The sequence below is a fragment of the Xiphophorus hellerii genome, chromosome 17 (genome assembly GCF_003331165.1).
Source record: "Xiphophorus hellerii strain 12219 chromosome 17, Xiphophorus_hellerii-4.1, whole genome shotgun sequence".
NCBI classification, from domain to species: domain Eukaryota; kingdom Metazoa; phylum Chordata; class Actinopteri; order Cyprinodontiformes; family Poeciliidae; genus Xiphophorus; species Xiphophorus hellerii.
In genome coordinates this window covers 7983889-8011511 of record NC_045688.1, presented here as the reverse complement: position 1 = coordinate 8011511, position 27623 = coordinate 7983889, and the positions used below count along the sequence as shown (strand labels likewise).

The following is a 27623-nucleotide window of genomic DNA, read 5'->3' as shown; positions in this document are numbered from 1 at the left end:
GCAGTTATTCACTGAAAGCGTTAAATCTGGAGTTTAAAAAAAAACCCACACACACAGAGGAGTTTTTCCATGTGCAGAGTACCTGAAAGTGTCCCTCTCTGTGCCGGGGAGACCTTTGGATCAGACCGAAGGAGGTGTTTGTGGGAACCGGCCTTGAGGCGAAGACACAACAGGCCACCGCAAACACACATTCAAGCACAAACCTCCTCTCTCACTCCCTCGTGCTCGCTCGCCCATTGTCCCAGGATTGACTGGCCATTCTCAGCCTGTGATGGAGATGTCCAGCGGGGGGTTGCCTGGTGTGGGAACCCGGTTGATGAATGAGTGTTTGGCATGCCAGTCAGTATAGTTTTTGTGTTATTGTAGTAACAGCGAATGCATGCATGTGTGCACGCCTGTATGAACACAATGCCTCGCTTGTGTTGCTATAGAATGGAGTTATGGCCTTTGTCCCGGCAGAATTCTTGTGTTGCGGTTGGCTCTGGAGTGCGTGGCAGCTCCTGGAGGCCGGGGTACAATAACCTCCCCCACCTTCCCGTCCCCTCGCAGCCAGCCACAATGCACCAAGATGGACATCCCTAAACTGGCTGCAAACAGCATCCAGGATGTATGAAGGGACAGGTAGAAAAACACAGACTAACCTGCAACCTTTTCACATCATTCCAGGTTAGAAACCTTCATTTCCTGAAATTAAATCATCAAGTTCTTTGCAGTACGACCAGTTCTTTACAAAATAGATTAAGCTCAGTCAGCTTTCGGCTTTCAATCTCTTTAAGTTTTAGATTAGTACTTTGAGTAGGCCATTCTACACACATTTGTGTGCTCTGATCAGGCTGAAATCTGGGGATAGTGATGGTTTCAAGTCCTGAACCTTCAGAGACGCATAAAGACGATTACAAACTTGGCCTTTTATCACCTGAAGAACATTTCCAGGATTAAAGGACAAATGTTGCAGAAAAAATCTGGAGAAACTAATTCATGCGCTTATATTTAGTTGCAACAGAATCGCAGTGATCAAAGTTCGAAGTACAAATGGAAAAATGAATTATAAATTTAGGGCAGATATTTGTACAGTGATCAGAGAAGGAAGGACAGAATGATGGACAAAAACAGATGGATGGTGGAAAAATAGAGAATTGATACATGGAATTAAGAGTTTGTTGGTCAGACAGATAGATGGATGGACGGACGTTCTACAGAAATGGGAGAACCAGGGTTCCTCTAACCTTTCAGTTCAGGTAATTTTCTCATTAGTTCAGTAAATAAATATCTGGCTCCTCTGGAGGTTTGAGGTTATAAACTTCACTCAGAAATGGGAAGTTAAAAAACACTGACCCAATAATTAACCTTCCAGCACATTAAGCATCTGAACATTTCCCACCATGTGCTTCAGGAGCCAGAATCAGAGCTCTGGAAGCAGAAAATACACCAAGACTGGATTTAATCTCCTTCATATAGTCACAGGGAAATGTGTGCCAGATCAGGGAGTCATGTGGTCAGAATTACCCCGTCAGTCGTGATTCATTTACAGAGGAAATGAGAAGATTTATGCATCGGAAACCGAGTCAGTGAATAGAGTTAAGGAAAAATATTCCTCAGAAACCATCACAGCTCGCTGGCTTCACATTAAAAACACTTGAGGAATGTTGAAAGAGCAAGCCAGAACAGGGACGGGGATCAAAACACAACTGCTGATCATTTTTACATACATGACAAAACAAGATCCTGATGTCGTCAGTTTATTCAGACCAAAAAAAAATAGATGAGAAGTCATGCATCCAACGCCAACATGCAGCCTGAGTGCGCAGAGCGAGGGGGAGGACATTTTTACAGGAGGCGTGTTTGTTTACAGGCTCTGGAGCATTTCCTCTGGCTTCACTTGCACCTGTGTTTTAGCCAACCACAAAACCAGCGGCGTATCCAGCTGCGCTAACACCACCATGAAACCACCGGAATGGCTTCTTTTCTCTGGAAACACCAGCCCAGCGAAACATGAAAACATGTTGCCTGTTTCACACATGTGGGCGGGCTTTTATTTTTATCTTTATGAGGTCCAGGTGTCTGGGAGAAATGGTACGCACCGAGCGTTCCCCGTCTTTCACTGCACATCGCTGTTGTTTAGACATCCGAGTGGAAAACACTAGGACAACTTACAGCGACCTGCGTGTATTCTAACATATTCGGATCTACTGGTGTGCGTTATCGATTTCATCAACACTGAGAAATGCAAGTAAAACAGAAAAACGAATAAAAATCACACTGATGTATGGCATGAGGTGCACATTTTGAAACCTTTGACCTTTAGTTTCGGGTTCTCCTGACTGCTGAAGTGAGAGTGAACGCCATCTTGAATCTTCCAAAACAAGATTGAACTGGTTTATAAATCTTGAACAGGTTTCAGAAAATTTACAAATGGAGAACATTCAGACCAACTGCACTTCAAAACCTGGAAATCTTACCAAGTATTTTTGTCTATTTTCTAGTGCAAATATTTTTGTACACTTTAAATTAGACTAAATTGACTTACAAGTACCATTTTTAGCAAGATAAAGGAGCTTATTTTAAGTCAAGAATTCGTTATTCTTTCACACTTATAACTTTCTTGTAAGTGAAAGGGTCTGCCAGTGGGATTAGCACCTTTTTTTTTATCAATACTAAGGAAATATCTACTTGTAAGTTCTGTTTGTAAGTTAGTTTTGTCTTATTTCAAGTGTGCTAAGATGTTTGGATTAGAAACTAGACAAAAATATTTGATAAAACTTTGTGTTTTTGCTATATGTTAACCCTTAAAGCAGATCGCAAAATGCTAAAAGAAGTCTCCAAAGCAACAAAATATCATCACGCTGCAGGTTCAGTTCTGCTTCAGCTTTCTTTTGGTTGTTGTTGTTTTTAAACACATACTTCCCTCAATCCCTCTTTGATACCCAGAATAATTCATGTTGGTTTTTATGATGATCTGGTCAGTTCCTGCTGCAGCAAAGCAACCCAAACCATCACACTTCCCCCTCCATGCTCCACAGTTAGCATGAAGCTCTTTTCCTAATATACTGTCCAAATATTTTCATTTTTCACTCATCTGCACAGTGCTGCACAGTGGCGCAGTTGGTAGCACTGTTGCCTTGCAGCAAGAAGGTCCTGGGTTCGATTCCCAGCCGGGGTCTTTCTGCATGGAGTTTGCATGTTCTCCCTGTGCATGCGTGGGTTCTCTCCGGGTACTCCGGCTTCCTCCCACAGTCCAAAAACATGACTGTCAGGTCAATTGGTTTCTCTAAATTTTCCCTAGGTGTGAGTGTGTGTGTGCATGGTTGTTTGTCCTGTATGTCTCTGTGTTGCCCTGCGACAGACTGGCGACCTGTCCAGGGTGACCCCGCCTCTCGCCCGGAACGTAGCTGGAGATAGGCACCAGCAACCCTCCCGACCCCATTAGGGACAAGGGTGAACAGAAAATGGATGGATGGATGGCACTCATCTGTCATTATTCCAGAAGTTCTAGGTTGTGTAATCTATGTTATGATTTTGCAGGCATGGTTTTGGACTCTTCTTTTAGCGTTTTTCAGCCTGCTTTAAAGGTAAACTTGCATAGAGACCTGGGAATGTTGGGAGTTTTTTTCTGCATAGCAAAATAGCTGATTTCCTTTATTTCTTTTTTCAGATCTCCTTAAATCTGTAACCAGAAAGCTTTTTGGATCTTACCATGAAGTTCACAGTCACTTCAACTGTCAGGAGAACACCAGCCTAAATGTCTGAGGTTTAAGTAATGCCATTTCAAGAGGGAATAAACATTGGGGTGTTTTAATCTATTACTAACAAGGAATGCATATTTATTCAATTTAACAGAAAGGTTTGCATTGTGAAAATTGATGTTATTCATCCATATCTTCAAATATGTTAGGCATTAAGATGTGACTGGAAATCTCCACCAGTTCATGGGAAAATCTACATTTGACTTTATCATTTCTGCTGTTTGGTGCTGAAAATATTGAGTACAGCAGGTTTTCTCAGCCTGCTAACTGAAAACAAGGTTTCCTGAGAAAATTGTGACACTGAATGAGATTAAATGTTCTGTGAAGGCAAAGCAGGCGAACCACAACAACGAATAGAAATCTGTTCATCTCGCCAGTAGTACAAATCCTATTAAATATTAACGCTAAATTACTTAATATGCTTCATCTCACAAGATCTTTAGCAGTTAAATAATAGTGAATAAAGTGTTTATGAGAAGGGTGCATAAAAAGAACACGCGAGGGAACGAGGGTTTGCATGTGTGGACATGAAAGCAGTTATTGCCCGGGGACATTAAGGGAGAAAAAACATTAGAGATGATTCACAGGCGTTGCATGGTACATCAACACATACCTCTTTCTCCAAGTCACAAATGCTCCTTAATCTGCACTCTCCCCCCTTCTCACAGGAAGATTTAACAAGGTTTGAATGGATCAGTTCCCCACTAATCAGAACATGAGAGGGATTCCTCACATGCAATCAGGGAGCATGTGTTGAGATGAAAAGCACGAGCCTTCAAGCAAACTTTCCTGGATGAAACCTAACTCATGCCTTTGAGCCTCTGCAGAAAAATGCACAGAAAGATTTAATATATTTATGCACAGTTATCATATGGTTATTGCACTGTTTCCTGCTATCACAGATGACGTAATGATGTTTTCTTTGCACTGATGGGATCTAGATGGTGACTACCACCATGCAGCCCCCATAAGCCAGCATGAAGCTCTGCACCTGTATCCTACAGTAGCTCAGAGACTCTGAAGGTACACATCAGGAACACAAGCCAACAGAAAATAAATACACATGTTACGTCCTGGAAAGTGACATCACCGCGCTACCTGAAACAGATTTTAATAAAAATATCTTTCAATTGTTTCATTAACTAAAAAAAAAAAAAGAAGGAAAAACTCAAAGGATGGACCAGAGTTATGTCGACTTTTCCAGACTTGGATGTTCAAAGTCAATATTTGTCCATCGTCTTTATCTAAAATCAAGATCTGGAAAATGATAAATCAAAATCCAGCCTGTAAATAATAACCTTATGTTCTTTACTTGTAGCTGAAGGTCCAGTTTTTCAATTTCATGCCAAACAAAATTGGAGCTTGGCAGGTAAAAATGTCTGGTTTAACAGAAAACTAGGCAAAACTAAAAACGATATTGCATTTGTTTTACAGACTTGCTTAACTCAGGGTTTGACGCAATTCAAAATTACTGCAACAGCTCCCTCTAGCGATTAAAGTTGGTCACATCTGTTGTGTCAGTAAGGTAGTGTGATTTTGATAAGCATATATTAAATGGAGAGTAATATACACGCAATAGAGGATGTATAACACCTATCTAACTGTGGTGATATTATTCTCTTCTGTAAATGATTCCTCTGCAATTATTTCATAAAAATAATCATTTTAATAAATCCAAATTTGGTGTTTAATAAATTCATCAGAATATTTTGAAGCTGTCAAACTGAAGAAAGCAAATGAAAAAGTGAATGTGACGCACAAGTTTGGTTGTAAATGATAACTAAATAGTAATAAACTACCCGCAACAATATAAACAACAACAAAAACGTCACGTCTCGTGGACGCGCTCGAACTAACACCACGCGACAGGGATTGACAAGATGGCGAACATTTTAGAAACAGAGGAGTAACAACCGTGAAGGGGAGCCTCGGTAAGCTGCGTCCTTCTAAAATAATGACTTGTCTTGTTCATGAGGACTGTGTTTGGTCATAATCTGGGAGTTGGTGGAAAGTCCCGACGGACGCCGTGAAAGGCGGGCCGATAAACGCGTGAACTAGTTAGGATATCAGCCCGGCATGCTAATGCTAGTTAGCATGCTAGGTTAAAATTAGCAGCTCACTAATCTCTTAATCACAAATCTGAGATCAGGAATAATATGCACCGGAAACTGTGAATGAACTCTAGTTTAAGTTTAAATTGCTCGACGGTGTTGATTCTCGTGTTTGATGAGTCGCTGGGTTTATATTTTGTTTTATAAATCTCAGAGATCTCGGGTTAGCCGAAGCTAGCTGGCTCAAGTTAGCAACTAGGGATGTACCACTTTTTGAAATATTAGCATAATAAAACAGAAGGCATTCTCATGCTGATGAGAAATTAATTGTTGTTTCTTTTACCGTTTAATGGTTGTCTTCAGTTTTGGCGTATTTATTATGCATTTATGCAACAATGAAGCTTCATGTTCAGACCAGGCAACCACAAGGACAACCCTGGTAAAGCGCGCTAACTCGCTAAGAAATCCTGGCTGGCTCTCTGAACAATCACGACTCTTAATGCTAAATTACACCACTCTTATTTTAATATATTAAGTGAATGTTCTGTTGCAGCTATAAGTGGATACATCTTAAGAAAAGTCAAATATATTACATTACTGTATAATCCTTGATATTTACGGTTTATAAAACAAATAAACACGCCCACTCCTGCACTATAAAAAGGTAAACAAGCGCAATTATCGACTCGAGTCCATGAACAACGTTTAGCTTTTATGATCGGCGATTTGCATATAAACTTCTTAGTACGTAAAGTTTGCAAAAGTTTAAAGAGCTGTCTGTCAAAATAAAAAAAATTCCCCTGAAGGAGAATTAACACCAGAATATTATGAGTTAATAAACATGTAATAGACTTATTCAGACCAAACAGCACGTTTGTTACTGTAGATCAAAACGTGCTGATTGTCTCATTTCTTTATTTGAAGTTGAAGAGTTTTGTAGTTTTAATAAGGCAGAAAGAATGCAGTTTAATTTCGTTATTCCAATGCAGTTGCAGCGTGTTGACTTCCTGATCTAGTCGGAACAACGGTTGAGTGAGTCACACACTGTCCATAAATGAAGAAATTGCTTTTCCTTGAGGGATTTATGCAGGAGAGTAACAGGACAGATGAGAACATATGATGATTATACCTTGGTGTGGAAATTTCAACATCCTCATTATAACCAGAAATTATGTCAGGCTTTTACTGAGTGATGCCAATTTCAGATTATTTTTTTATGCCTAACGTTGGTGGTCTGAGTAAAATTGGTGGTCTGAGTATTTTTATTGGTTGTAGTTTTGAATCCAACAGAAGAAGAGATTTACTCAAATGTATTTCCTGAATGATTGTTTAATTACATTTAAAAGTGGTTTGAAACTAACACCACATGTGTTTATTATCTACAACTAAAACATCCATCATAACAGGAAGTGCTAATTCATGCCGCTCTAATGCTGTTTGTGTCTCTGGGCTCAGTGAGTTTGTGTTTCTGTTACTATTTTTAGAAAAGGTTTAGGTTGATGTTTCACATCCAAGTTTAACTGGCTATTTTAGGCCTGGGTCGGTTTTTAAATTCTAAAATATACAAGATTATTTTCCATCAGCCAAGAATCTTTTATCATAGAATGTTATTTTTTCTTAATTTAAAGTATTACTTTAAAACACAAGTTGTTAAAGATTCTGAATATTTTTGCGCTGACCTTTATCTTCATAGAGTTAATGAAGCACAGACTGTCTAACTGTTGCTGCACACTGCTGGTCAGGTGGCTAAAAGAAGAGCTAATATGCTTTTTTTCTCTCTTTTTACAAGGAAGGCCAAATTGGTGGTCTGGAAATATTTTTGTTTCTTTATTTTGGGAAGAATAATAAAAATGTTTCATATACTCTGCAGTAAGTTTTTGAACGCTACTACTACATTTAGCAGATGTACTACTGCACCAATCAATTTTTATTTTTATTTTCAGTTTTTAAATGAAAGAAATAGTAAATTAGGGCTGAAATTATTTTAGTTATTAATTAATCTATAGATTATACTGATGATTAATTTGAAGATTTTTCATTTAAGTTTTGTTACACAGCATTAGAAATACATGAAAAGGTTCAAATAAACAATTTGTCTTTTAAATAAGAAATACCTTTTATTGCCTACATTTTTTGTGTACTCTAAATCAGGAGTGACTAATCAATAAAGTGTAGGGCTGATCTGTTGACTATTTTTTGGATTAACTGATTAATAATTGGATAGCAAAAGGTTCTTAATAAGAGATTTTATTACACAGAATCTGGACCAGCCAAAGATAAAACTGCAAATTAAGAAGTTTTAAGTAGAACATATTTAAAGACAAAGGGATATTTTTATCTTAAGTACAAAATGTTTATATTTTTTGTACAGTTTTGACTTAATTACTGCTCTGAATGTGTTCTTTCAGTAAATGACAGCTTGAGTCTGTAAACACATATAATGATTAATGGATTACAAAATTAGCTGACAGATACTTCAATAATCAGTTATTCAGATGAGTCATTTCAGCTCTATGCTAAATGGTTGGCTAAACGGCTCTATAGTAGAATTTTGTCAATGTTTTCTAAACTGTTTGAAAGCACAAAGTAAACTCTTATTTACTGAAAAGTTGGTTTATTTTTTAAATGTAATGTTAGAGTTTGTTTGCCGCCTGTCAGTTTAGAGTTGATAAAACCTTCAGTACAGACTAGATACAGCTTTTTTCTCTTCCAGAAACCACAGCCATGTCCTGGGATGTTCCCATTTCTCCGCTCACTGTGGTTACCATGGTAATATGAGGCTAGTTTGAAAGAGACACACGCACTCTCTGCCTCGTACGCGAACCCGCAGTCAGGCGTTGACTGTCGCAGGCGGAGTGCTCAGCCGGCCGGCAGGCCTGTGTGATGGACAGGTGTAAACATGTGGGGCGGCTGCGCCTGGCCCCAGACCACTCCATCCTCAACCCCCAGAAGTGGCACTGCGTGGACTGCAACACCACCGAGTCTATTTGGGCCTGCCTGGGCTGCGCGCATGTGGCGTGTGGCCGCTACATCGAGGAGCATGCTCTCCAGCACTTCCAGCAGCAGCGCCACCCGCTGGCGATGGAGGTTAACGAGCTGTATGTGTTTTGCTACTTGTGCGACGACTATGTGCTGAACGATAACGCTACTGGGGATCTGAAGCTACTCCGCAGCACCCTCAGCGCCATCCAGAGCCAGCGCTATGAGGTCACAACGCGCAGTGGGCGAACCCTGCGCTCAGCTAGTTTCGGATCGGACACCCTCATACCATGCGGCGCCAGCGAGCTGCAGCTGAGAGATGAGGACCGAATGTTTACCGCCCTCTGGCATCGCCGCCGGGCCCTCATCGGACGCATCTTCCGCCTCTGGTTTGGTTTAACCGATTGTGGGAAGAGAAGAGAGGAAGAGGAGAGGAGGAGGGAGGTAGAGGAGGAGCAGAAACGGGAGGCCAGGGAGAGGCGGCGTGCTCTGAAACGGCAGCTGCAGGAGGTACTGGAGAACGTTCCGATCAGAAAGAGCCGTCGTCTGCGTCGGAAGAGCCAGAGAGTCGTGGATGCGACAATCGCACCGACTGTTCAAAAAGATCGCAAGAAGAGAAAAAGCCAAACGGCCTCGTCTCGTTCTCGCAGGTCACGGACTCGAAGTCCTTCCGCTGCTGCGCCTAAGAAAGTGGGTCGGACGAAAAAGTCCCCTCCTTGTCCCAAATCCCACAGACGTTCCTCTAACCCCAAATCTAAGCCCAGAACTACGCCATCCTTGTCCCGCGGCGCCCAGACGAGAGTCCGCCGCCGGCAGAGGAGCAAGCAGGAAGGCTCGCCTTTCAAAAGGCGTCCCACCGTTACTCCCGGCGTGACAGGTCTGAGGAATCTGGGGAACACCTGCTACATGAACTCCATCCTGCAGGTTTTAAGCCATCTGCACGTTTTCAGGGAGTGCTTTCTCCGCCTGGACCTGACCCAGGCGCTGGAGCTGCTGGCGTCTGCCGTCCACGGCCAGCTGACGGTGAAAACCACAACGCAGTTCCCCCTGTCTCAGAGAAAGGGGCTCCAGTCGACGTCGGGGCTGAGCGGCGGGGCGTCGCGCGGCCGCAGCATGGAGCTAATCCAACCCAAAGAGCCCAGCTCCAAGCACATCTCCCTCTGCCACGAGCTGCACACCCTGTTCCAGGTCATGTGGTCCGGCAAGTGGGCACTGGTCTCGCCTTTTGCCATGTTGCACTCGGTGTGGCAGCTGATCCCCGCGTTCAGGGGCTACGCCCAGCAGGACGCGCAGGAGTTCCTGTGCGAACTGCTGGACAAGGTGCAGCAGGAGCTAGAGAGCACCGGGAAGCACACCAACACGGCCGGAGTCCCACAGAAACGCCTCATCAAGCAGGTTCTGAGCGTCGTCAACACCATCTTCCACGGCCAGCTTCTCAGCCAGGTATGACACACACACACACACCTTTAACCCTGTTGTCCAGCTTCTGCTCTAAGCTTCACAGATGCATTTAGTGACTGAGGCTGCAGCCTGAAATGACTCAAATAAAATTTTTTTTGCCATAAAGTGACCTGCGTCTGATCGTTTTATGACAGTTTGAGCAACACAGATTGGATTTTTTCGAATGTGACCTGAGTTAAGTGTTGCAGAAAAACACCTTGGGGTGCAGTACGTCAAAATGCGTCAACACAACAAATCTAATATGCAATTTAAAAAACAAGCACTTGACAGAGTTTGGCTACATCAAGGCTCACTGCAGAAAAAACAAAGTCATCCGGAGCGATTAGACAACAGGTAAAGCAATTGTCAACACTCACCCAGAAGAGCATCATGGTGAGAAAGCTAAACAAATAACCCAAAAAAGAATTTAAATTAATGAGCTAGCGATGTAAGACGCTGGTTTCGCTCTCGCTGTTGGACCGCCGCTACGCGCTACAGACGTAGCACCGCTCAACCTCCATCCGGCAGTGAACTTTCACTCCGAACGTCTGCTTAATCTGCAGCATGTAACTTAAACAAAAAAATGATTTTACATAATTAAAACTTTCGCTAAAACAGATAATCTCTGGAGAAAAAAAATCAATCTCCTCAGGCTCCTCATTGTGTCCTGCAGAATTACTCAGTTCAGTCAGAAACAGCCAGTCAGAGCCAGCATTAATCAGCTAGCCATGCTCTCAGGAAATTTTGATTTAGTAACTCGGGATTGTTTATTTTGATGCAACCTGCATTTGACTTGGAATGAATGTTTTCTTTTTTTGTTGACATTATTTGATATATGCAGTGTTGAGATTTATTTGACTCATATAATTTATGGTACAGAGAACCTTACTGTTAAATATTGTTTTATTGATTTCAGGTTTTTCAGTTGTCCTGTTGACTGAATAGCTACTGCAAGTACTTTACATGTTTTATGTCTAAATTATAGCCAGATCATTTTTCCATTTTGCCAGATCACATAGTAGCATTTATACCTAAAGCGAAAAATTAACAGCCAATCCAGATGATCGGCCCTCATGGGTGATCAGCAAAAAACCTGATCGGAGCATCCCTAATAAATACTTTTGCAGGGCTCTGTAGAGGATGTGTATGTGGAAGAAGATGAGCAATGCTTCCTTGTAGCATGGGCACACACTGAGACACCTGCTCTAGCTGGACAGAAGGCCAAGTGTCTTCAGCTACTCTCTACTCTGACTGCTCACCATAACCCCGACTCAGACTGCATGACAAAGAGGGAAGCTCCACTCATCCCGACTCATCTATGCAGGTGACGTGCCTGGCCTGCAGCCATCGCTCCAACACTGTGGAGCCTTTCTGGGATTTGTCTCTGGAGTTCCCCGAGCGTTACCATAGAAACAGCAGGGAGTCGGCCACGCAGGCGCCGTGCCACCTGACTGAGATGCTGGCCAAGTTTACAGAAACAGAAGCGCTGGAGGGAAACATCTATGCTTGCGATCAGTGCAACGGTGAGTGAGTGCAACACTCTGAGCCGCCTCGCTTCTAAAACATTTACACCTGATATTTTATTTTATTTAATGGGGACCTACTGTGCAACATTTTTTTACTTCCATTTGGGTCTCTACTGCTTCTGAAAAAAAACCAAGTGCTTAAAAAAACCCTCAGCTGTTTTTTTGGCAATAAGTTCACATTTTTGATAACTAGAAAATTAGAACTTTTTAAAAGACTTCAGAATGTAATTTCATAAATCCTGTTACCTAGCAACCCCAGTCTGTTACCTAGCAACACAAGCATAGCTTCAGCACGTTTGGTCAGCTGGTTTTACCGCTGTATGTGCTGTACAATGGCCGCTGTAAAAGACTAGCTGCCCAACGTTCACAAACTACATGTTGCATTCTTGTTGCTTGTGAAGGAGGTTGTACTTCTGCTTTTCAAAGATGTAAAGTTATATAAATTCTAGGGTTATTTTAGTAATCAATTATTCTATCGATTATATTGATAATCAAAAGACGTTTTTGGCAGAGCATATCTAGAGACTAAAAAGGTTTTTGTTTTCATCTTAAATGCAGAATGTTTAATTTTTTTTTACAGCTTTGACTTGATTGCTTTGTCTTAATTCTTTCAGCAAATGCCATTTTTTGGAGTGTGTACTCCAGTTAATTAATTGATTACTAAACTAGTCGACTAATATTTTAATAATCGATTAATCCGATCAATTGTTTCAGCTGTTTCAATAATTGCATATCTGTTTGCAGCCATTTTCACGTGTGAGTGTAAACATTGAGTTTGGGGGCTTGGCCAGCAGCAGCTTATCAGGATTTAAAGTGACAGAGGCCCTGAAACTGCTCATTCTGAAAGAAGCTCAAACAAGGCAGAACTGACAAGACTAAAATTTAATTTTCTAAGAGCGATGTTTTGTATAGACCTCTCCGAACCTGTTTCTAAGCTAAATGCTCTGTATTAAAAGCATTTAGTGTAATAGAAGTTTATATTTTACCTTCCTCTCGCAGCAGCCCGACGACGCACATGCTCCAAAACAGTCATCTTGACCGAAGCAAAGAAACAGCTGATGGTCTTTAAACTGCCTCAGGTCCTCAGGCTCCACCTCAAACGCTTCAGGTGAGATCATGCTTCAAGTTAGCATGCTAATTAGCCGCACAGCTTTGGTAAAACGGCAGCAGGTTTCAGCTGGTCGACTCACTGTGTCTGATGGTCAGGTGGTCCGGGCGGAACCACCGGGAGAAGATCGGAGTCCACGTCAGCTTCGACCAGCTCCTCAACATGGAGTCCTACTGCAGCCCCAGCGCCGCGGGGTCTCCGCGCCCCAAGCACTTCCTCTACGAGCTCTCTGCTGTCGTGATGCATCATGGGAAGGGATTTGGGTCAGGCCACTACACTGCCTACTGCTACAACACAGAAGGAGGTGAGGGGGAAAAAGCTGAAATTATTAGAATGAACAAAAATAGAAAAGAAATACAGTTTGTATCGGTCATAACATAAAAAATAAATCTGGTATCCTTAAGGGCACATCTATTCAGTCTAATTCTATGCTTTGTTCTCTGAGCAACTTCATGCTAAAATTTCTAATTTCTCTTTCTGCACCATTTGAAAGAAAGTTTGCTACAGTTTGTTTTGACATGTTTGATCAAGGTAGTCAGCTTATTGCTTTTATCAGTTTGTTGATTATTTACTTTCCATTGGCTGTTATACTCCTAATTGTACTGATTGAGCAAATTGTTGTTTTTACATGTTTGACAAAACTTTTGAAGCCATTGGTGTATTTAAGTGAGCTGTACTGGTGCAGAGTTATCAAATACATTTGTAACTCAGTACATTTATGTTTAAAAATATGTTTTAAGTTAATCCAGAACTTTTTTTGTATCAGATCGGTCAATATTAAACCTCAGATAGTAAAAAAAGTGGATCGGTGCATCCATAGTTCTGGTCCTGCATGGATTAAACCTGATTTGTATCACCAGAGTTGGGTTGTAACCAGGGTGGAAATTAGCTCCTGCCACTGGCCAAATGCGGGTAAAAGTATGAAGTGGCGTGTAAATTGGAGCAACACCTGTGGCGGGTTGAGAACTTGAACAGAAAAAAAAAGCTGCATTCAGTTTCAACTTCTGTCCAGGGAAGGAGTGGCTGACTGAACTACAGACTGATGCACATACTGTATGTGGGATGGAACTAGGCTGTGGTTATTGAACAAAAAATATATATCAAATCTAAATTTTATCAACCGCGGCAGCACATTGATTGATTTCATTGACAGACATTGGGCTTATCCAATGAAATCCCTCAGTCCTCCTTGGCCCGCCCCTCTCCACCGAGGTTATAAATAGAGCCATTTCAACTAACCGGTCAGAAAAACTACAACAACTAAAGCTAAAAAGTGCGCAAGTCTATTCAGAAAAATGTGTCAAGCTAACCGATACGTTAATTACCACGTCACGAAGGTATTACTACTGTAAAGGCGGGGAGGGAGAGAAGCTAACGTGGGAGGGAAGTAAAGGGGGAATATAAAACACAGTGGGTAAAATACAATAGTTTCCTGGAAAAAACGGAAGACTGGACAGGTATGGGGATAACACAGGAATGATGATGGCATGTGGAACGAATAATGATCACGTTTTGAGATGTTTTTAGTAATAAGAATAATTGTGAATTTCAATAGAAAACGTAGGAACAACAAATAGCTGTTAGAAAACAGCTATTGATACCATTTAAAAATGTTTAAAAAATTACTTAAGACATCTTCAGTAAATATTGTCTGGGGGAGTTGTAGCCAAAATGTGGAAATGTTCAACATGGAAAATGATTGCAAGAATGTTTGGGTTGTGTAGTTAAATTTGCTGTTAGCAATTACTTACAAGTGAACTTATTGCACTACACCTCTATTAAGGTGTCCATGCTTTATGTTAAATTAGTTTGTATATGTACATATGTATGGTAAACTTATTGTCAGTAAATTGGTTTTCATAGAGCTAAGAGTAAATCATGTATTTTATGTCATTTGATTGTACTGGTGGGATTTGTAATGGAAAGAAGAAAAAAAACTGGCTGATGAAAAATTTTCTCCACCAACCAAAGTGGCTGGTGGAGAAAATGTTTAATTTCCACCCCTGGTTGTAACTAATTACATTTACTTGAGTGATATCGTTATGAAATATCACGACTCTTACATGAGTAGAAATTTTGGATACTCTACCTACTATGAACAACTTGACTGGATGAAAATATTTTAACCAAAAATGCATCAGTTGCAAATCTACATTTTATGTTAAAGCGAGACTTCGTGTTTTGTTGTTCTCATGTTATTTTTTATCTGCCGCCGAGCCTCTTGTGCCATTTGATGATCGAGTGAATGTACCACTATGCATTACTACTGGAAGTACACTATCCTGTTTTAACGTAACCTACTATAGGCACGAGTTACATACGTTTTATATTGAAAAAAAAATTTAAAAGTGCTTCTTCTGCTTTAATTTTTTTGTAATTGTGCTATTTGTATGTATCAATGTTTTCATTTTAGGTTTAAATGTTCCAGAATTTGTGCATAATTTTATATTTGTAGTCCATCTGGTGACATAAAATAACATGAGTAGCCTTTTTACACCTTTTTCACTCTTACTCGGGTAATTTCATGGATGGCTACTTTTTACTTTTACTTGAGTAAAAATATGGTGAAGTAGTGCTTCAATGACTGTTTTTTTTTTAGTCAGCCATAGTTATTGATTAATGAGTTAATCTAAAGTTAGTTAATCTTATAGATCGATGACCGCTTAATTAATAAGCGGTCATGTTACTAAAAACCAGAATTTTCTTTCTGTAGAAAGGGCAATTTTTTTCATAATATGCTGACTTAAAAAACATTACATTTTAACATTATTTTGTTTTATCAGTATTAAATACTCATTGAATTTTCTTGAATGATCAAACTTAGACATATTAAAACAAAGCAGGTGTTACAACTGATTAAAAAATAAAAGATGAAAAGACTAAAATAAGTTAAATACGAACATATTCGTACAAAAGTACCGTTTGTAATTACTCGAACGAATGTCAAAACCCCGCTCCATGAAATATATTAACTCACGACAACCCTCAAAATCATGTTTTTTCTTAATTTTTCTGCGTTATCTCCTTCGCTTTTCTGTCTTCACATCCTCACCTTCGTAGCAGATCATTATTTTCTGTTGAGAAGTAGACTGCTCCGTCATGTAGCTCGGCTAAATGAGCCCTATTAAGGTGAAATTTAAAGAACTTGTCGACTATTTATATTTCAAAATAACTTCAGAAGTGTTTATATTTCTAAACAGAACCGCATAAAGTGCGTTTTACATGCCGCACCTGACTCTATTAGGACCGTTTCTTTTTTTTAACGTTCTGATATGGCCGCCATCTTTGTTTCTGTATGAACGGCTCCGTTTAAGGATGACCAACGGCGCCCTCTGCTGGATGGCGGCCAAACTACAACACTAAAAGAAAGTCCAACGGACGTGACTAGTTAATAGACTGGAACTAATGCTAATCAAAGTAACTATTTATTGACAATTAATTGTAATTTGAATTCTCTGAGCCAAAAAGTATAACTCTTATCAGTTTTTTTCCACATTCAAACATATTTACATAGGAAATGGATCATGACTGGAAGAACATCTGTTGTACATCTGATATGGATCAGTGTTGACACAGACCAGCAATGTTGTAAAATATATAATATATAGCTTTGTTGATACGCATTTCCCAAATAAAGTGAATCGTCCCTTTTTTTCTGTAAATAAAACCCGTTTTCTTTTATTATGCTAGCAATAAAGTATCTCCTCACTATTGAGTTTAATCAAAAATTTAATTTCATGCTACACTCCAGCCCCGTGACTCAATGTCTGAACACAGATAGATTAACGATCCATGATTAGCTTACGGTACTTTCTATTACTGTGTCTGCCAAGTGCCTGAATAAAATGAGTGTAAAAGAACATGAGGTTTAAATTTTTTATTTATTTTTTTAAATCACTAAAAACTTCAACCCACCTAAGAATGCAGACCTCAAATCAAAAACATTTGACAACATAAAACGTTCACGATAAAATCCTGTCAGGATTTTAATATAAGAGGGGAAAGTGTAAATAAAACAGCGGGCATATCATAACTTGTACATTTTTATCAAACTTCAGATGTTGCCTATATTCTTGTAGCAAGTTTTTCCTTGTTTTTGGGTTTTATATAACCGACTTGATTAAATTTCTCTCTTTATTCTGAACTCGACTGTTCAAGAAATAACTGTTTTATTGTATAAAAAGTAATTACATTGTTTTGATGGGAAAAAGTTAATTTTTGTTCTAATCTTCTCTTTTCCAGGCTTCTGGGTTCACTGTAATGACTCTAAGCTGAATGTGTGCTCAGTGGACGAGGTTTGTCGGGCTCAGGCCTACATCCTCTTCTACACACAGCGAGTAACTCAGGACAAAGACCGGCCACTATAGAATCAGGACCTCTCTCCTGAACTTTGACCTCCACTGTATCCCAGCCCAACCTGTCGCTCCTTTTCCAGTATTTCTTCTAAAACCTGGGATCATGGGACTTTTTTTTTTTTTTTTGTCTGTATTTCTAAGTTAGGAAAAATAAGAGGAAGGACTCCTTTTGTAAAAACCCAGTTCTGCTTTGTGAACTTGTTGTAAATGGTGTTTATATATGTAGGTATTTTAAAAGAAAATGCTGATGTGATTTATGTAATTTTGTATTTTATTAAGAAGAGAGTATCAGCCAAGGTTTGTCTCCGGCAGGGAGAGTTCTCATCTGCCCACTTGTTGATTGTAAATGTTTGTCTGTTTAGCAGCTGAAATGTTTCTCAGTCACTTTAGATTGTTGAAGTGGATGTAGGTTAACATGTCAGTCACTCAAGATGGCATTCGGGTCATTTTCCTGCCAGAAATGCACTAGTTTATACAGTTTTTAACTTCTTTTTGTACTCAAATTACGGTTGTTTCAAAAAAAAAAAAAATATGGAAACCTACAGGACAGGAAGTTTGGGTTTGAATAAATATTCAACATGGTGGAAACTTTCCCAAGGGATAACCTGTAGCATTGTGCTGCCACCTTTCTGCTCCAGAATGTAACTGCTTTAACAGAAACATCCCCAAGCAGACAATAATAGAAAAAGTGCCCTTTTGTCTCAAAGTATTTTTATAGTTCTTATCAATTCAGCAGAAGTATTTTTATAGTTCTTATCAATTCAGCAGCACTGCGATCCATAAAAAATAGCATTTAGTCTATGAATGTATTTTTATACAATCTTCAGTGGTTTTACAAACTCGACCATCAAATGTTAAATTTTTATATGATCCATTGTTCAACACCAGCATCTGTTTTTATAAAGATTTATAAAGAATCACAGCACACTTGGTTTTCCTTTCACTGTTGAATGGTCGGTTTCTGGCATTTTGGTTACTACTTCACGGTGTGTTTGTGTGTGTGTGTAAATTTTATGGAAGTTATGCTATGCAAATTGTTACCTCAATTTTTATGTCTAGAAAAAATTACCTCAATAAATGAGATTATTTTTTCATTTTTCTACGAAGATGGGAGTTTTTGTCTTTTTTAAAATATGGTATCTGACCACTTTAAACAAAGTCAATATTTGATTATTACATTATATAAAAAAAAGTTTATCAACAGGTTAGAGCAAGTCCAATTTAAGAAAAATTTAGGACTTCCTAATTCCACCTTGCATAAAATTTTAGAAAAAAAAATACAAATATGGGGGATGGTTGGGAGATCATGCTAGCAAAAACTGACATTTTGGGGTTTCTTGTCAGCGGCTTTGTGTATTTCTTATTTTTGTAATACTGTGTATGTCTCTCTTTGCACATAATGTGCCTTACATTATATGGTTGGCAACAGAAATGGGCCAAATGGTGATATATTTGTACTTATGATAGACGTAAAAAAGTTAACTAGCTAGCAGCAGTTTATTAGCAGCCAGCTAGCTGTAGATTCAACCGCCTGGAGCAATCAAGATGTCTGCTCGCCCCCGCCAGAAACAATAGATAAAATAGTCCAGATACAACAAAATTTAGGTTCTGTGATTAACATGTTATGGCTAACCTGCATTTTTTTTTAATGAATTTGAGACATATTATAAATATTTAATTTTTTTTTACTAATGCCGTTTCGTTTCAAGTAGTCAATCGAAAAATTAAATTGTCTGGTGCTTACGTACAATAAAATACAAATAGTAATTTACCAGCTAAAGATGCTGGACTAGTTGGTAGCATTGTTGCCTTGCCAACATTTAATTTCCGTATTTTTTATATTTAATTTAGTGTGTTTCAATGTTGTCCCACCAAATGACCGTTGGAGTTAGGAAACCGCTGGCAAAGAGGTAAAGACTACGGACGACTGATTTACGTTTTTAACTTACTCTAAACTTAAAAAAATTTAAGTAAATACTAATTTAACATCCAATTGTATATTTATGTGTTTTATTATAATGGAACAAAATAATAAAAATATATAAATATTTAGGGCTGAAACGATTTATCAGATTCAGTCATTGAAATAATCGTCAACTAATTTGGTAATCAATTAATCGTTAACTGGAATTTACACTCAAAAAGGCAATTTGAACATACTCAGAGCAGTAACTAATCCAAAACTTTCAAAATATGTATAAACATTGTGTTTAAGATAAAAAATTAAAAAAAAAACTTGTATGTGAATGTTTCATATAGAAATATGAGTTTTAGCTTACATATTGGATAAAATTAGCTAAAAAAATAAAACAACTTTAGTAACCAGCTTTTGCTATGTAATTATTAACCAGTTAACCATATGTTGACGCTAGCAGTATTATTTAGCTACAGACGCATCGTTTGCTACAAATTATTAAGTGTTCAATAAAATGTTTATTCAACAGAGTAGTCAGAATAGATCTAAATATTAAAAAGTTAGAAGAATTTGTCAAATATCTATTTTTTATAAACATTAAAAACAACAAGCAATGAGCAAAAATGATTTTAATCAATCTTTTTTTTCTTACAAAAACATTTCCAAGGAGAGTTCCAAATGAAGCATCTTAACTGGGAGCATACAGTCTCTGCTGCCGCTTTTCTACGATATTTTACAGAGACTGGAGGGTCAGAGTGCAGATTTCCCTCCTGTAGCGACAGAAGCCGGACACACAGCTGCAGGGATGTGGCGTCTGAATGAAGATGGCATCTATTACTACAGCAACCCGCGCTTAAATGTGCAGTAACGTCTGTATGCAGTGATTTCCCATCATGCATTGAGCTGAATACTTCGTAAAATCATCTGTATCTTCGTTGATTATGGAACTAAGGTCTCAGAGTGGAGTCGTTAGACCTGACAGGGAGGTTCTGGGTTTGCGTTTCTCTTAATACTGGGGGTCGCACCGAGTTCGCTGGCAGCTGCAACACGTTTCTAAACAAGGTCCAAAGTTTGCTGTTGGGTTTTATCTCTCCTTGGAAGCTGAGGAGTGCATTGTAGGCAGCCTACAACAACATTTCTCATAGTTTTAATGACTCTTCTGAATAAAACGGCTCTGTTCTGCTGTTTCTCAATCAGTGTCTGGAGGAGCGGTGAGGGGGCGCCGGGTGGAACGCTCGGGTCGGGGGTCAGTAGTCGTCTCCTCGACTCACCACCTCCTTGCAGGTGGGCCGGAGCAGGATGGTGTGCTCGAACTGAGCCGTGTAGCAGCCCTTGGTGTCGCAGAGCGGGGGGTAGGGGTCCACAATGCCCAGGTCGCACAGGTTCTTCAGCGCCATCAGGTACTTGCTCTCGCCCAGGCGGTCCAACCAGCGGCGGCAGAACGCCAGCGTGCCAAAGTTCTCGTTGATCACGTTCAGCAGGTGCTTCGCTCGCGGCAGCCTGGAGGGAAAAGAAGAGCAGCAGAATTTAACTCTAACTTTCACACAATACCTATGTTGTGTTCATTCACAAATTTTAATGTGTTTATAGAGATTTTATTTGATAGATTGATTTAAAAAAAAAAAAAAAAAAAATAGGACTTTTCTGGGCAATCTTTAAAAAGCCTGACCTTCTGATTCCAATTTTGGACAATACCAATTTTTTTTTGTCTGAAATGTCGTTAAATGTAGCAAGAAAGTCGCTCCCAAAGTTAAGGAAATTTGCGCTGACGAATCGATTCAACCGTAATAAAAAGTTGTGTGTCATTATCAAGTGAACCAAAAATGAACATTTGAAGAATAGGATGCACATTCATATTCAACTAGTGATTATTTCAGTTATCAATTAGTCAGATTTTAAAATTGGGTATATTCTGCAGATTTTACATTTAATCCTCTTTCATACAATATTAGAAATACATTAAAACATGCAAATAAATAACTAAATTTCTGTTTTAAATAGGAAAATAAACATTTTATTGTCTAAAACGCAACAACAGCATTCCTTTAGTGAACATCTGATCATTTGTAGTTAAGGAAAATATTTCTAATAACAGCAGGTGAGAATCTCAGCTCTTTCTGCTTGACTTATCAATACATTAAAGGGCTAATCCAATTATTAATTTGGGTTAATTGATTAATAATTACAAAATAGAGTTTAATAAGAGATTCATTTTAAATTTAATTTAATTTTTGAGGACATATTTACAAAGCTTTTTTAATTTTTACATAGAAACTTATATTTTTTTAATACAGTTTTGGATTAATTGCTGCTCTTCTTTCAGCAGACTTTCTTTTTTTAGTTTGTCCAATTACTAAATCAGTTGATTATTCCGATAATTATGATTACGATTCACATAAAATGTCAACTTAAAAGTTGTTGTGACAAAATGTGGAAAACTTTTGTATTCAGTAAACTTCAGCTGGATTAAATGTTTTGACAGAATATTTTCTGTCTTCAGTCAACAAGAATAAAGTGAAATGGGATCGAAATCTTCTCTGAACTGAGCGGCGAATGCGGCGCGGCCTCACCTGATTGGAACATGGCCGACGTCAAAGTTCTTCATGTAGTGGGAGCACTCCATGTCGTCGTGGACGACGCCTTTCCCCGTGCTGCCGAACGTCTCGATGGCGTAAACCTCTCCCTCCTAAACACAGAAAACACTCAGCACAGACCGACATCCCAGTTCAACCATTAAAACCAGTAAACACCACCCACCTCCATCCTGGTGGCTTCGCCTCCCTTAACGATGGGAACCGTCTTCCCAGCATGTATCCTGTACTGGCCGATGGAGTGACCGTTCAGGTTTCTGATTGGCTTCACTGAAGAAATAAATAAAACCATTAAGAACATAAAAACTTTTCAGTATTTTTATGCTATTAGAAGCATCTTAAATCCATTTCTATCAATATTTCAGCTGCTTCCAGTCGGCGTGAATCTAAATATTTACAGGAACATGAGATGATTTTCTACAACTTTACGTCTCTTATATTCCTTTATTGTTGTTGCTGTGTGGTGCAACATGTTTGTTACATTTAATAAACATTTATTAGCTTTAAGGAAGCATATCTTGGACCTAGAGCGGGGTGACAGATCAATTTTATTTTGATAATATTATGACTAATTCAGTTTTTGAAGATTTCTTTTCCACCAATGAACTCCTTGTGCTTCCAAATTTCAGAGTGATGGCCGCCATCGTGTTTAACAAGCATTTTATTTATTTGGACTTTGATTTTAGGTCATATAAAGGTCAAGCGAAAGTTTTTCTTACAAGAATAAAGTCATAATGTTTCGATAATACAGTTGTAGTAGCAATAAAAATAAGAATAAAGTGATACGGCAATAAAGTCAAAATGCACAAAAAAAGTCGTAATATTAGACGAATAAAGTCGCAATTTTAAGAGAACTCCAAAATGAAACAGAACAATGAACTATCCAAGCTTTTTCTTCTTCAAACAACTTTTTTTCCTCATAATTTTAAGATGTTCTAATAAAATAGTGTCTAAAAATATAATAAAATAAAATGTGACTATAAATATTATCTTTTATTTATTTATTTTTAAATCAACTCTCGTTGCAGCTTCAGAAATAAATGGATTTTAGTCCAACTGGTTGATCTGGTATTATAGAGCTAAAACGAGAGTATGGACTGGGTTTGTTCGTTATTATAGGTGGGTTTTTATTATTATTATTTTATTTTTCTCATTGGTGGTTTCGGTACATTTGTATATTTTTAATAAAAACCTTTCAGTAAATATACTAAACAGTAAAATTAGAAATTGCATCTGGTATGAAAAAGAAAAACTCATTAATTTCTAATCCAAGGGTTTCCTCCAGTGTAATGTAAGCCTGGCGGGCCACCAGGCTTATTTGTGCCCCCACCAGGCTAACCACTGCTTATTTATTTAAGTTTTTTTTTTTAAATGTTTGGATTTTTTAAGACTTAATATTCGGTGTTCAGGTATTAATCTTCCAATAACACATGATTATCAAGTGATATTTTAGAATTTCCTGTCAACTTTAAACATTTCTTCACTCAAAAACACGACGGGCCGCTGGATGAATGACTCCCCGAGCGCCCAACCACCGGGCTTAGAAAGTTTAGCAACCTTGCTAATCCGCTATTCGGACGTTGTTATAAAACCAGGTCTAATAAACACCTTGGTATGTTTTCCCGTCGAGCTCCACCTCGTAGGACTCCATCACCTCCTGAATCGCCTCGCCGACGTCACACAGACGCACATCGATGCCGGCGTTCTGCAACAGACAAACAGCAGCGCGTCAGCTGCAGGTTCCTTACAGATCAAACATGGCCGACGTGTTTTGAGTCCTACTTTGATTCCAGTGTTGGTGGCGTCCTGCACGGCCTCCAGCAGCTTGTCGTACTTTGGGTTAAACGTGACGGTGAAGGCACAGTCAATGATTCTCCCTGCAGGAAACACAGGAAGCGAGGAGAATGGCGGAAAATTTAGAGATCTGATGTTTGAGCTGTTGTCGGAGAGCGAAGCTGAAGCAGCGTTTTACCGTTGATGTGCGTGCCGAAGTCGATCTTGCAGACGTCGTCGTACTGCAGGACGGTGGCGTCTCCCGCGTTGGGGGTGTAGTGGGCTGCACAGTGGTTGAGGGAGCAGCCGGTGGGGAAGGCCAGCCCAGCGTTCAGCCCGTTCTCCTTTATCAGCTTACGGGAGCAATCCTCCAGGCGCTCGCTGGGTGGAGGAGCAAAACATTAAAACCGGGAAGGAAAACGTCCAAACAAGAGGCTTGACTGCCTAAAAACTACAAATAGAACTGAGTGATGAATCTGTTTTATTTATTTATTAACTTTGAAGACTTAATTTGTGGAAAATTTTGATTTTTTCACACCAATACTCTTCTTAGTTCAGACTTTTTAACTTTAATATAAAAATAATGTGTAGGAAGTCCATAATTGATTGGTTGCGATGATTCTTCAGTCCAGTTGGGGAAAAACTTAATTTCTGAAGTTATTGTATTAGAAAGACTGAGAAATTGTGTGAATGGGAATCCGATGCTTTTAAAAAATGGGTATTAGTTCTGGATTGTCTCAAAATTAAAAGGCCAGAGTCCAGCAGGGTCCACTGCACTGAAAACCTCCTGCTTTTTCCACCAAATACTGATTTCTGAACTCTTCTTGATGAAAACATTAGTATTCTTGTTTCTAAGTTAATATGAATTTGTTTCCTTTGCTTTATTTGAGGTCTGAGATCACTGCATCTTTTTGTTGTTTTGACCATTTCTCATTTTCTGCTAATAAATACTAAATTATTGCTTGGAATTTCAGAGACATGTTGTGAGTAGTTCACAGAATAAAAGAACAATGTTCATTTTCCTCAAACATAAACCTATAAAAAGAAGTAAAATCAGAGAAACTGATCATTTTAAGTGGTCTCTTCATTTTTTCCAGAGGGATTCATCTCTAATAATTATAAAATAAAGTAATGTGTAGGCATTTAGAAAATAACCGTTTTATTAAACAAGTGTGTGTGTGAGATGTGAGCCGCCTCACCAGATCTCTATCATGGTGAGTCCGGGTTTCAGGAAGCTGCGGACATGTTTCCGAACTTGTCTGTGGGCCTCGGCCGCCTGCCGGAAGTCGTTCCACACTTCCTCGTTGGCTTTGTCCATCACCCGCCTCTCCTCCATGGTCATACGCCACGTCGCACTCCGACTGGGAAACCACAACACAGATTAGCACCGACAACCTCGGAGACCGAAAATAAAGAGACAGCAAAAACACTCACCCGTCCTGACAGACGGGATAGTCGCACTCCTGTCCGATGGGAAACACGCCGCTTGGGTACAACTCACAGATGGGAACAGACGGAGGATCCGTTTGAGCTTTGGCTGAAAAGTTTACCAAAAAATAAACAAATAAATAAAAAACAATGCATGACTTTATCTTAGAATATGAATCTTCAAAAAAAAAAAAATCGGCCTCTTACATCCTTTCTTCTTCTTTTTTTTCTTCTTCTTTTTCCCTGCTGCGTTTTCGCCGTCGTCTCCATCTGAACAAACAAACAGCCGTTAAACCGACACGTTGAGACGTTAAAGTAACCGAATAACAAACTGCTGATTTGTTTACATATTTACCCTCCTCGCCTTCTTCGTCCTTCTCCTTGTCCTCGATCGCCTGCTTCTCCAGCTGCTTAGTCACTTCCACCACGCCGTCCGCCGCCACGCCGTCCGCCTCAGGCTCCACAGCTGCAGCAGGGAAACAGGTGGAGATGATTCAGCTACTGCAGTATTTACCAGTGCTTTTTCACAGTTAAAAGGACGACTACTAAACGTTCTCTGGACAATAGCTAGTTTATAATTGACATTTTTTATCTCTTAAGAAAGGTATTAAATTCCATAATTTGCACACTGTTGAATAAAATGAGGAAAGAAAGACTTGTTTTGTTTTCTTTACGGCTAAAAAGCATAAACTAATTATTTCTGTGTACCGTTAAATTAAAATGTTAAACTTTAAACTACATCACACGGTGCATTTTTGTAAAATAAGCAACAAACAAATAAAGTCCACATTTAGGTGATATGGACTACAACTTTTAAATAATTAAAATATAAAACAAGTTATTAAAGTTTATTTGAAGTACACACACAAACACTTTATTCAACAATAATTAAAGTTATAATAATAATAATAATAATAATAATAATAATTAGATATGCAAAATATAAGTTGTAATCATTAGAATTGGCTTTTAATTTTTTGTAACAAACAAAAGTGAAATATAATGCAAAGTTTGGTTTGAGAGCGGATGAGACGATCTGATTAATTTATTATTTAATTTGCTGATGACACATTCTCCTGTTTTCTTACGTAATAACTACATTCAAAAGAGAATTACGAAACAGGAAAACTTGGCAGAGTTTCAACGCCATCGGTGAGCAGCAGCCAAAAGGTGGGATCGGATAACAGGAAGGAGTTTTACAAATATTCTGAAACATTAATTTTATGCAATTTATACTTAAATACGTATTTCTTGTTCTGAAGCGTTTGCTGAGGCCTGACAAAGTCCAATATACTCTGCTGTAAAACACGCATGGCTAAAAGACGGGAAACGTCCAAGTTCCGCCCGTTAGCTGCGGTGTTTCCGGTTTCCCTTTCAAAATAAACGCCCGTAGATGTATAGGGTTTTTTAAAGACTATAAAACTGAGTGCCTGAAAAGCTTATGCAAGCTAAATTGAGTTTTACTTGTTTTTCTAGAAAAGCTGACGGATTTTGTCAACGCTGACTTTAACTTACCGGAAGTAAGGAGATTCACTTATTTTTGAAGGAAAGTTTTAGTAACTAAAAATGGCCATGTTAAACAACAATGGCAACCCATTAGAGGGCAAGTTCAACCTTTAAAGTAACACAAGTAGTTAAAAATGTAACTAGTTAATCCGAAACTAAGTCATTCTACGTAACATTGGCTTTATTGAAGCCCTTTTTTTATTATTTTTGTCAATAAAACCGAAGAGCACGAGAACAGGTTTTAAAAACAAGTCTATAAAAACAGAATCGTCGTACATTGAATACATTTCTTGAAAACAAACCTGGGGAAGCTGAAAGGTTCTCATTTTGGTTTGTTACATTTAAAAACAATAACACTGAATTCATCCAATTTGGAAATGTTTCACCCACTTCAGATATCGTAACCAGTATTTTTAAAGTGAGTGGAATAACCCAGCACAAGTTTAATCGTTTTTATTAACTGACATCTTTTAGTTTACCTGTTTTTAAAGCAACATATAATCTACTTTCTCACAGGCTAAAGACTAAAGAAAGTGCAGCTGGCTTAGCGTTTCACAGCTGTAATTAACTAAGAAAGTTTGCTATCATTAGCGATCCGATATAACTCAAAACTTCAAGGTAAATATTTCAAACTCACTCTAAAACAAGTATGCAATGTAAGAGTAGTAAATATAAGTGTATGTGCATTTATGTCATGTACATTACAGGACTACATTTAAATATTTCCGACTCCGACGCGGCTAACCCTGGCTAGTTTGACGCAGCTTTAACTAAGCTAATGTTAGCTTCGTTAGCCTGTTAGCACAACAGCAGCCACAGAAAACCCTCACCTGTCGTTGCAGACTTGCTCTTTTTCTTCTTTTTCTTCTTCTTTTTTGCTGCCTCGTCCACTGGGTCGGCCTCTTCCCGGACCTCGGCGTCCCCGTTCAGCTCCCTATCGTGGACAGGCTTCTGGTTCACTATCTGCTCCGCCACAACGTCCGCCATGATCGCAGGCGCTGCTGGAAAAGGAAGCAGGAGGGAAGTGTTGCTGCGTTCACGGACACTCGTTAGTTTAAATCAATCAGTCAATCAATCACATTTTATTTGTATAGCACATTTCAGCAGCAAGGCATTTCAAAGTGCTTTACATCATTACAAACACAGAATCACAATGCAATATAGAATCAATCATTAAGTAAAGTTCCATCAATAAATTCGTAATTGAT

General features: G+C 38.9%; 2 protein-coding genes across 3 annotated transcripts; one reads left to right on the top strand and one right to left on the bottom strand.

The window, feature by feature from the left end:
* Positions 1 to 5583: 5583 nt before the first annotated feature.
* usp44 (ubiquitin specific peptidase 44) lies at positions 5584 to 18305 on the top strand. Of its 2 annotated transcripts, none has more exons than XM_032589952.1 (6): positions 5584 to 5674; positions 8508 to 10216; positions 11538 to 11736; positions 12742 to 12847; positions 12946 to 13151; positions 17090 to 18305. In XM_032589952.1, exons 2-6 carry the CDS (start codon positions 8678 to 8680, stop codon positions 17212 to 17214), a joined length of 2175 nt encoding a protein of 724 aa, XP_032445843.1. In that variant the 5' UTR covers positions 5584 to 5674; positions 8508 to 8677; the 3' UTR covers positions 17215 to 18305. The 2 variants fall into 2 exon arrangements, with proteins under 2 accessions (XP_032445843.1, XP_032445842.1); XM_032589951.1 differs by having other exon boundaries at positions 12739 to 12847.
* Positions 18306 to 19729: 1424 nt separating this feature from the next.
* On the bottom strand, positions 19730 to 27402 carry LOC116737015 (methionine aminopeptidase 2). The gene is made up of 11 exons (XM_032589957.1): positions 27246 to 27402; positions 25265 to 25375; positions 25117 to 25179; positions 24916 to 25018; positions 24681 to 24842; positions 23681 to 23862; positions 23491 to 23585; positions 23317 to 23413; positions 21875 to 21978; positions 21688 to 21803; positions 19730 to 20617 (listed from the first exon to the last, which is right to left on the bottom strand). Exons 1-11 carry the CDS (start codon positions 27400 to 27402, stop codon positions 20365 to 20367), a joined length of 1443 nt encoding a protein of 480 aa, XP_032445848.1. The 3' UTR covers positions 19730 to 20364.
* Between the last annotated feature and the right edge of the window lie 221 nt (positions 27403 to 27623).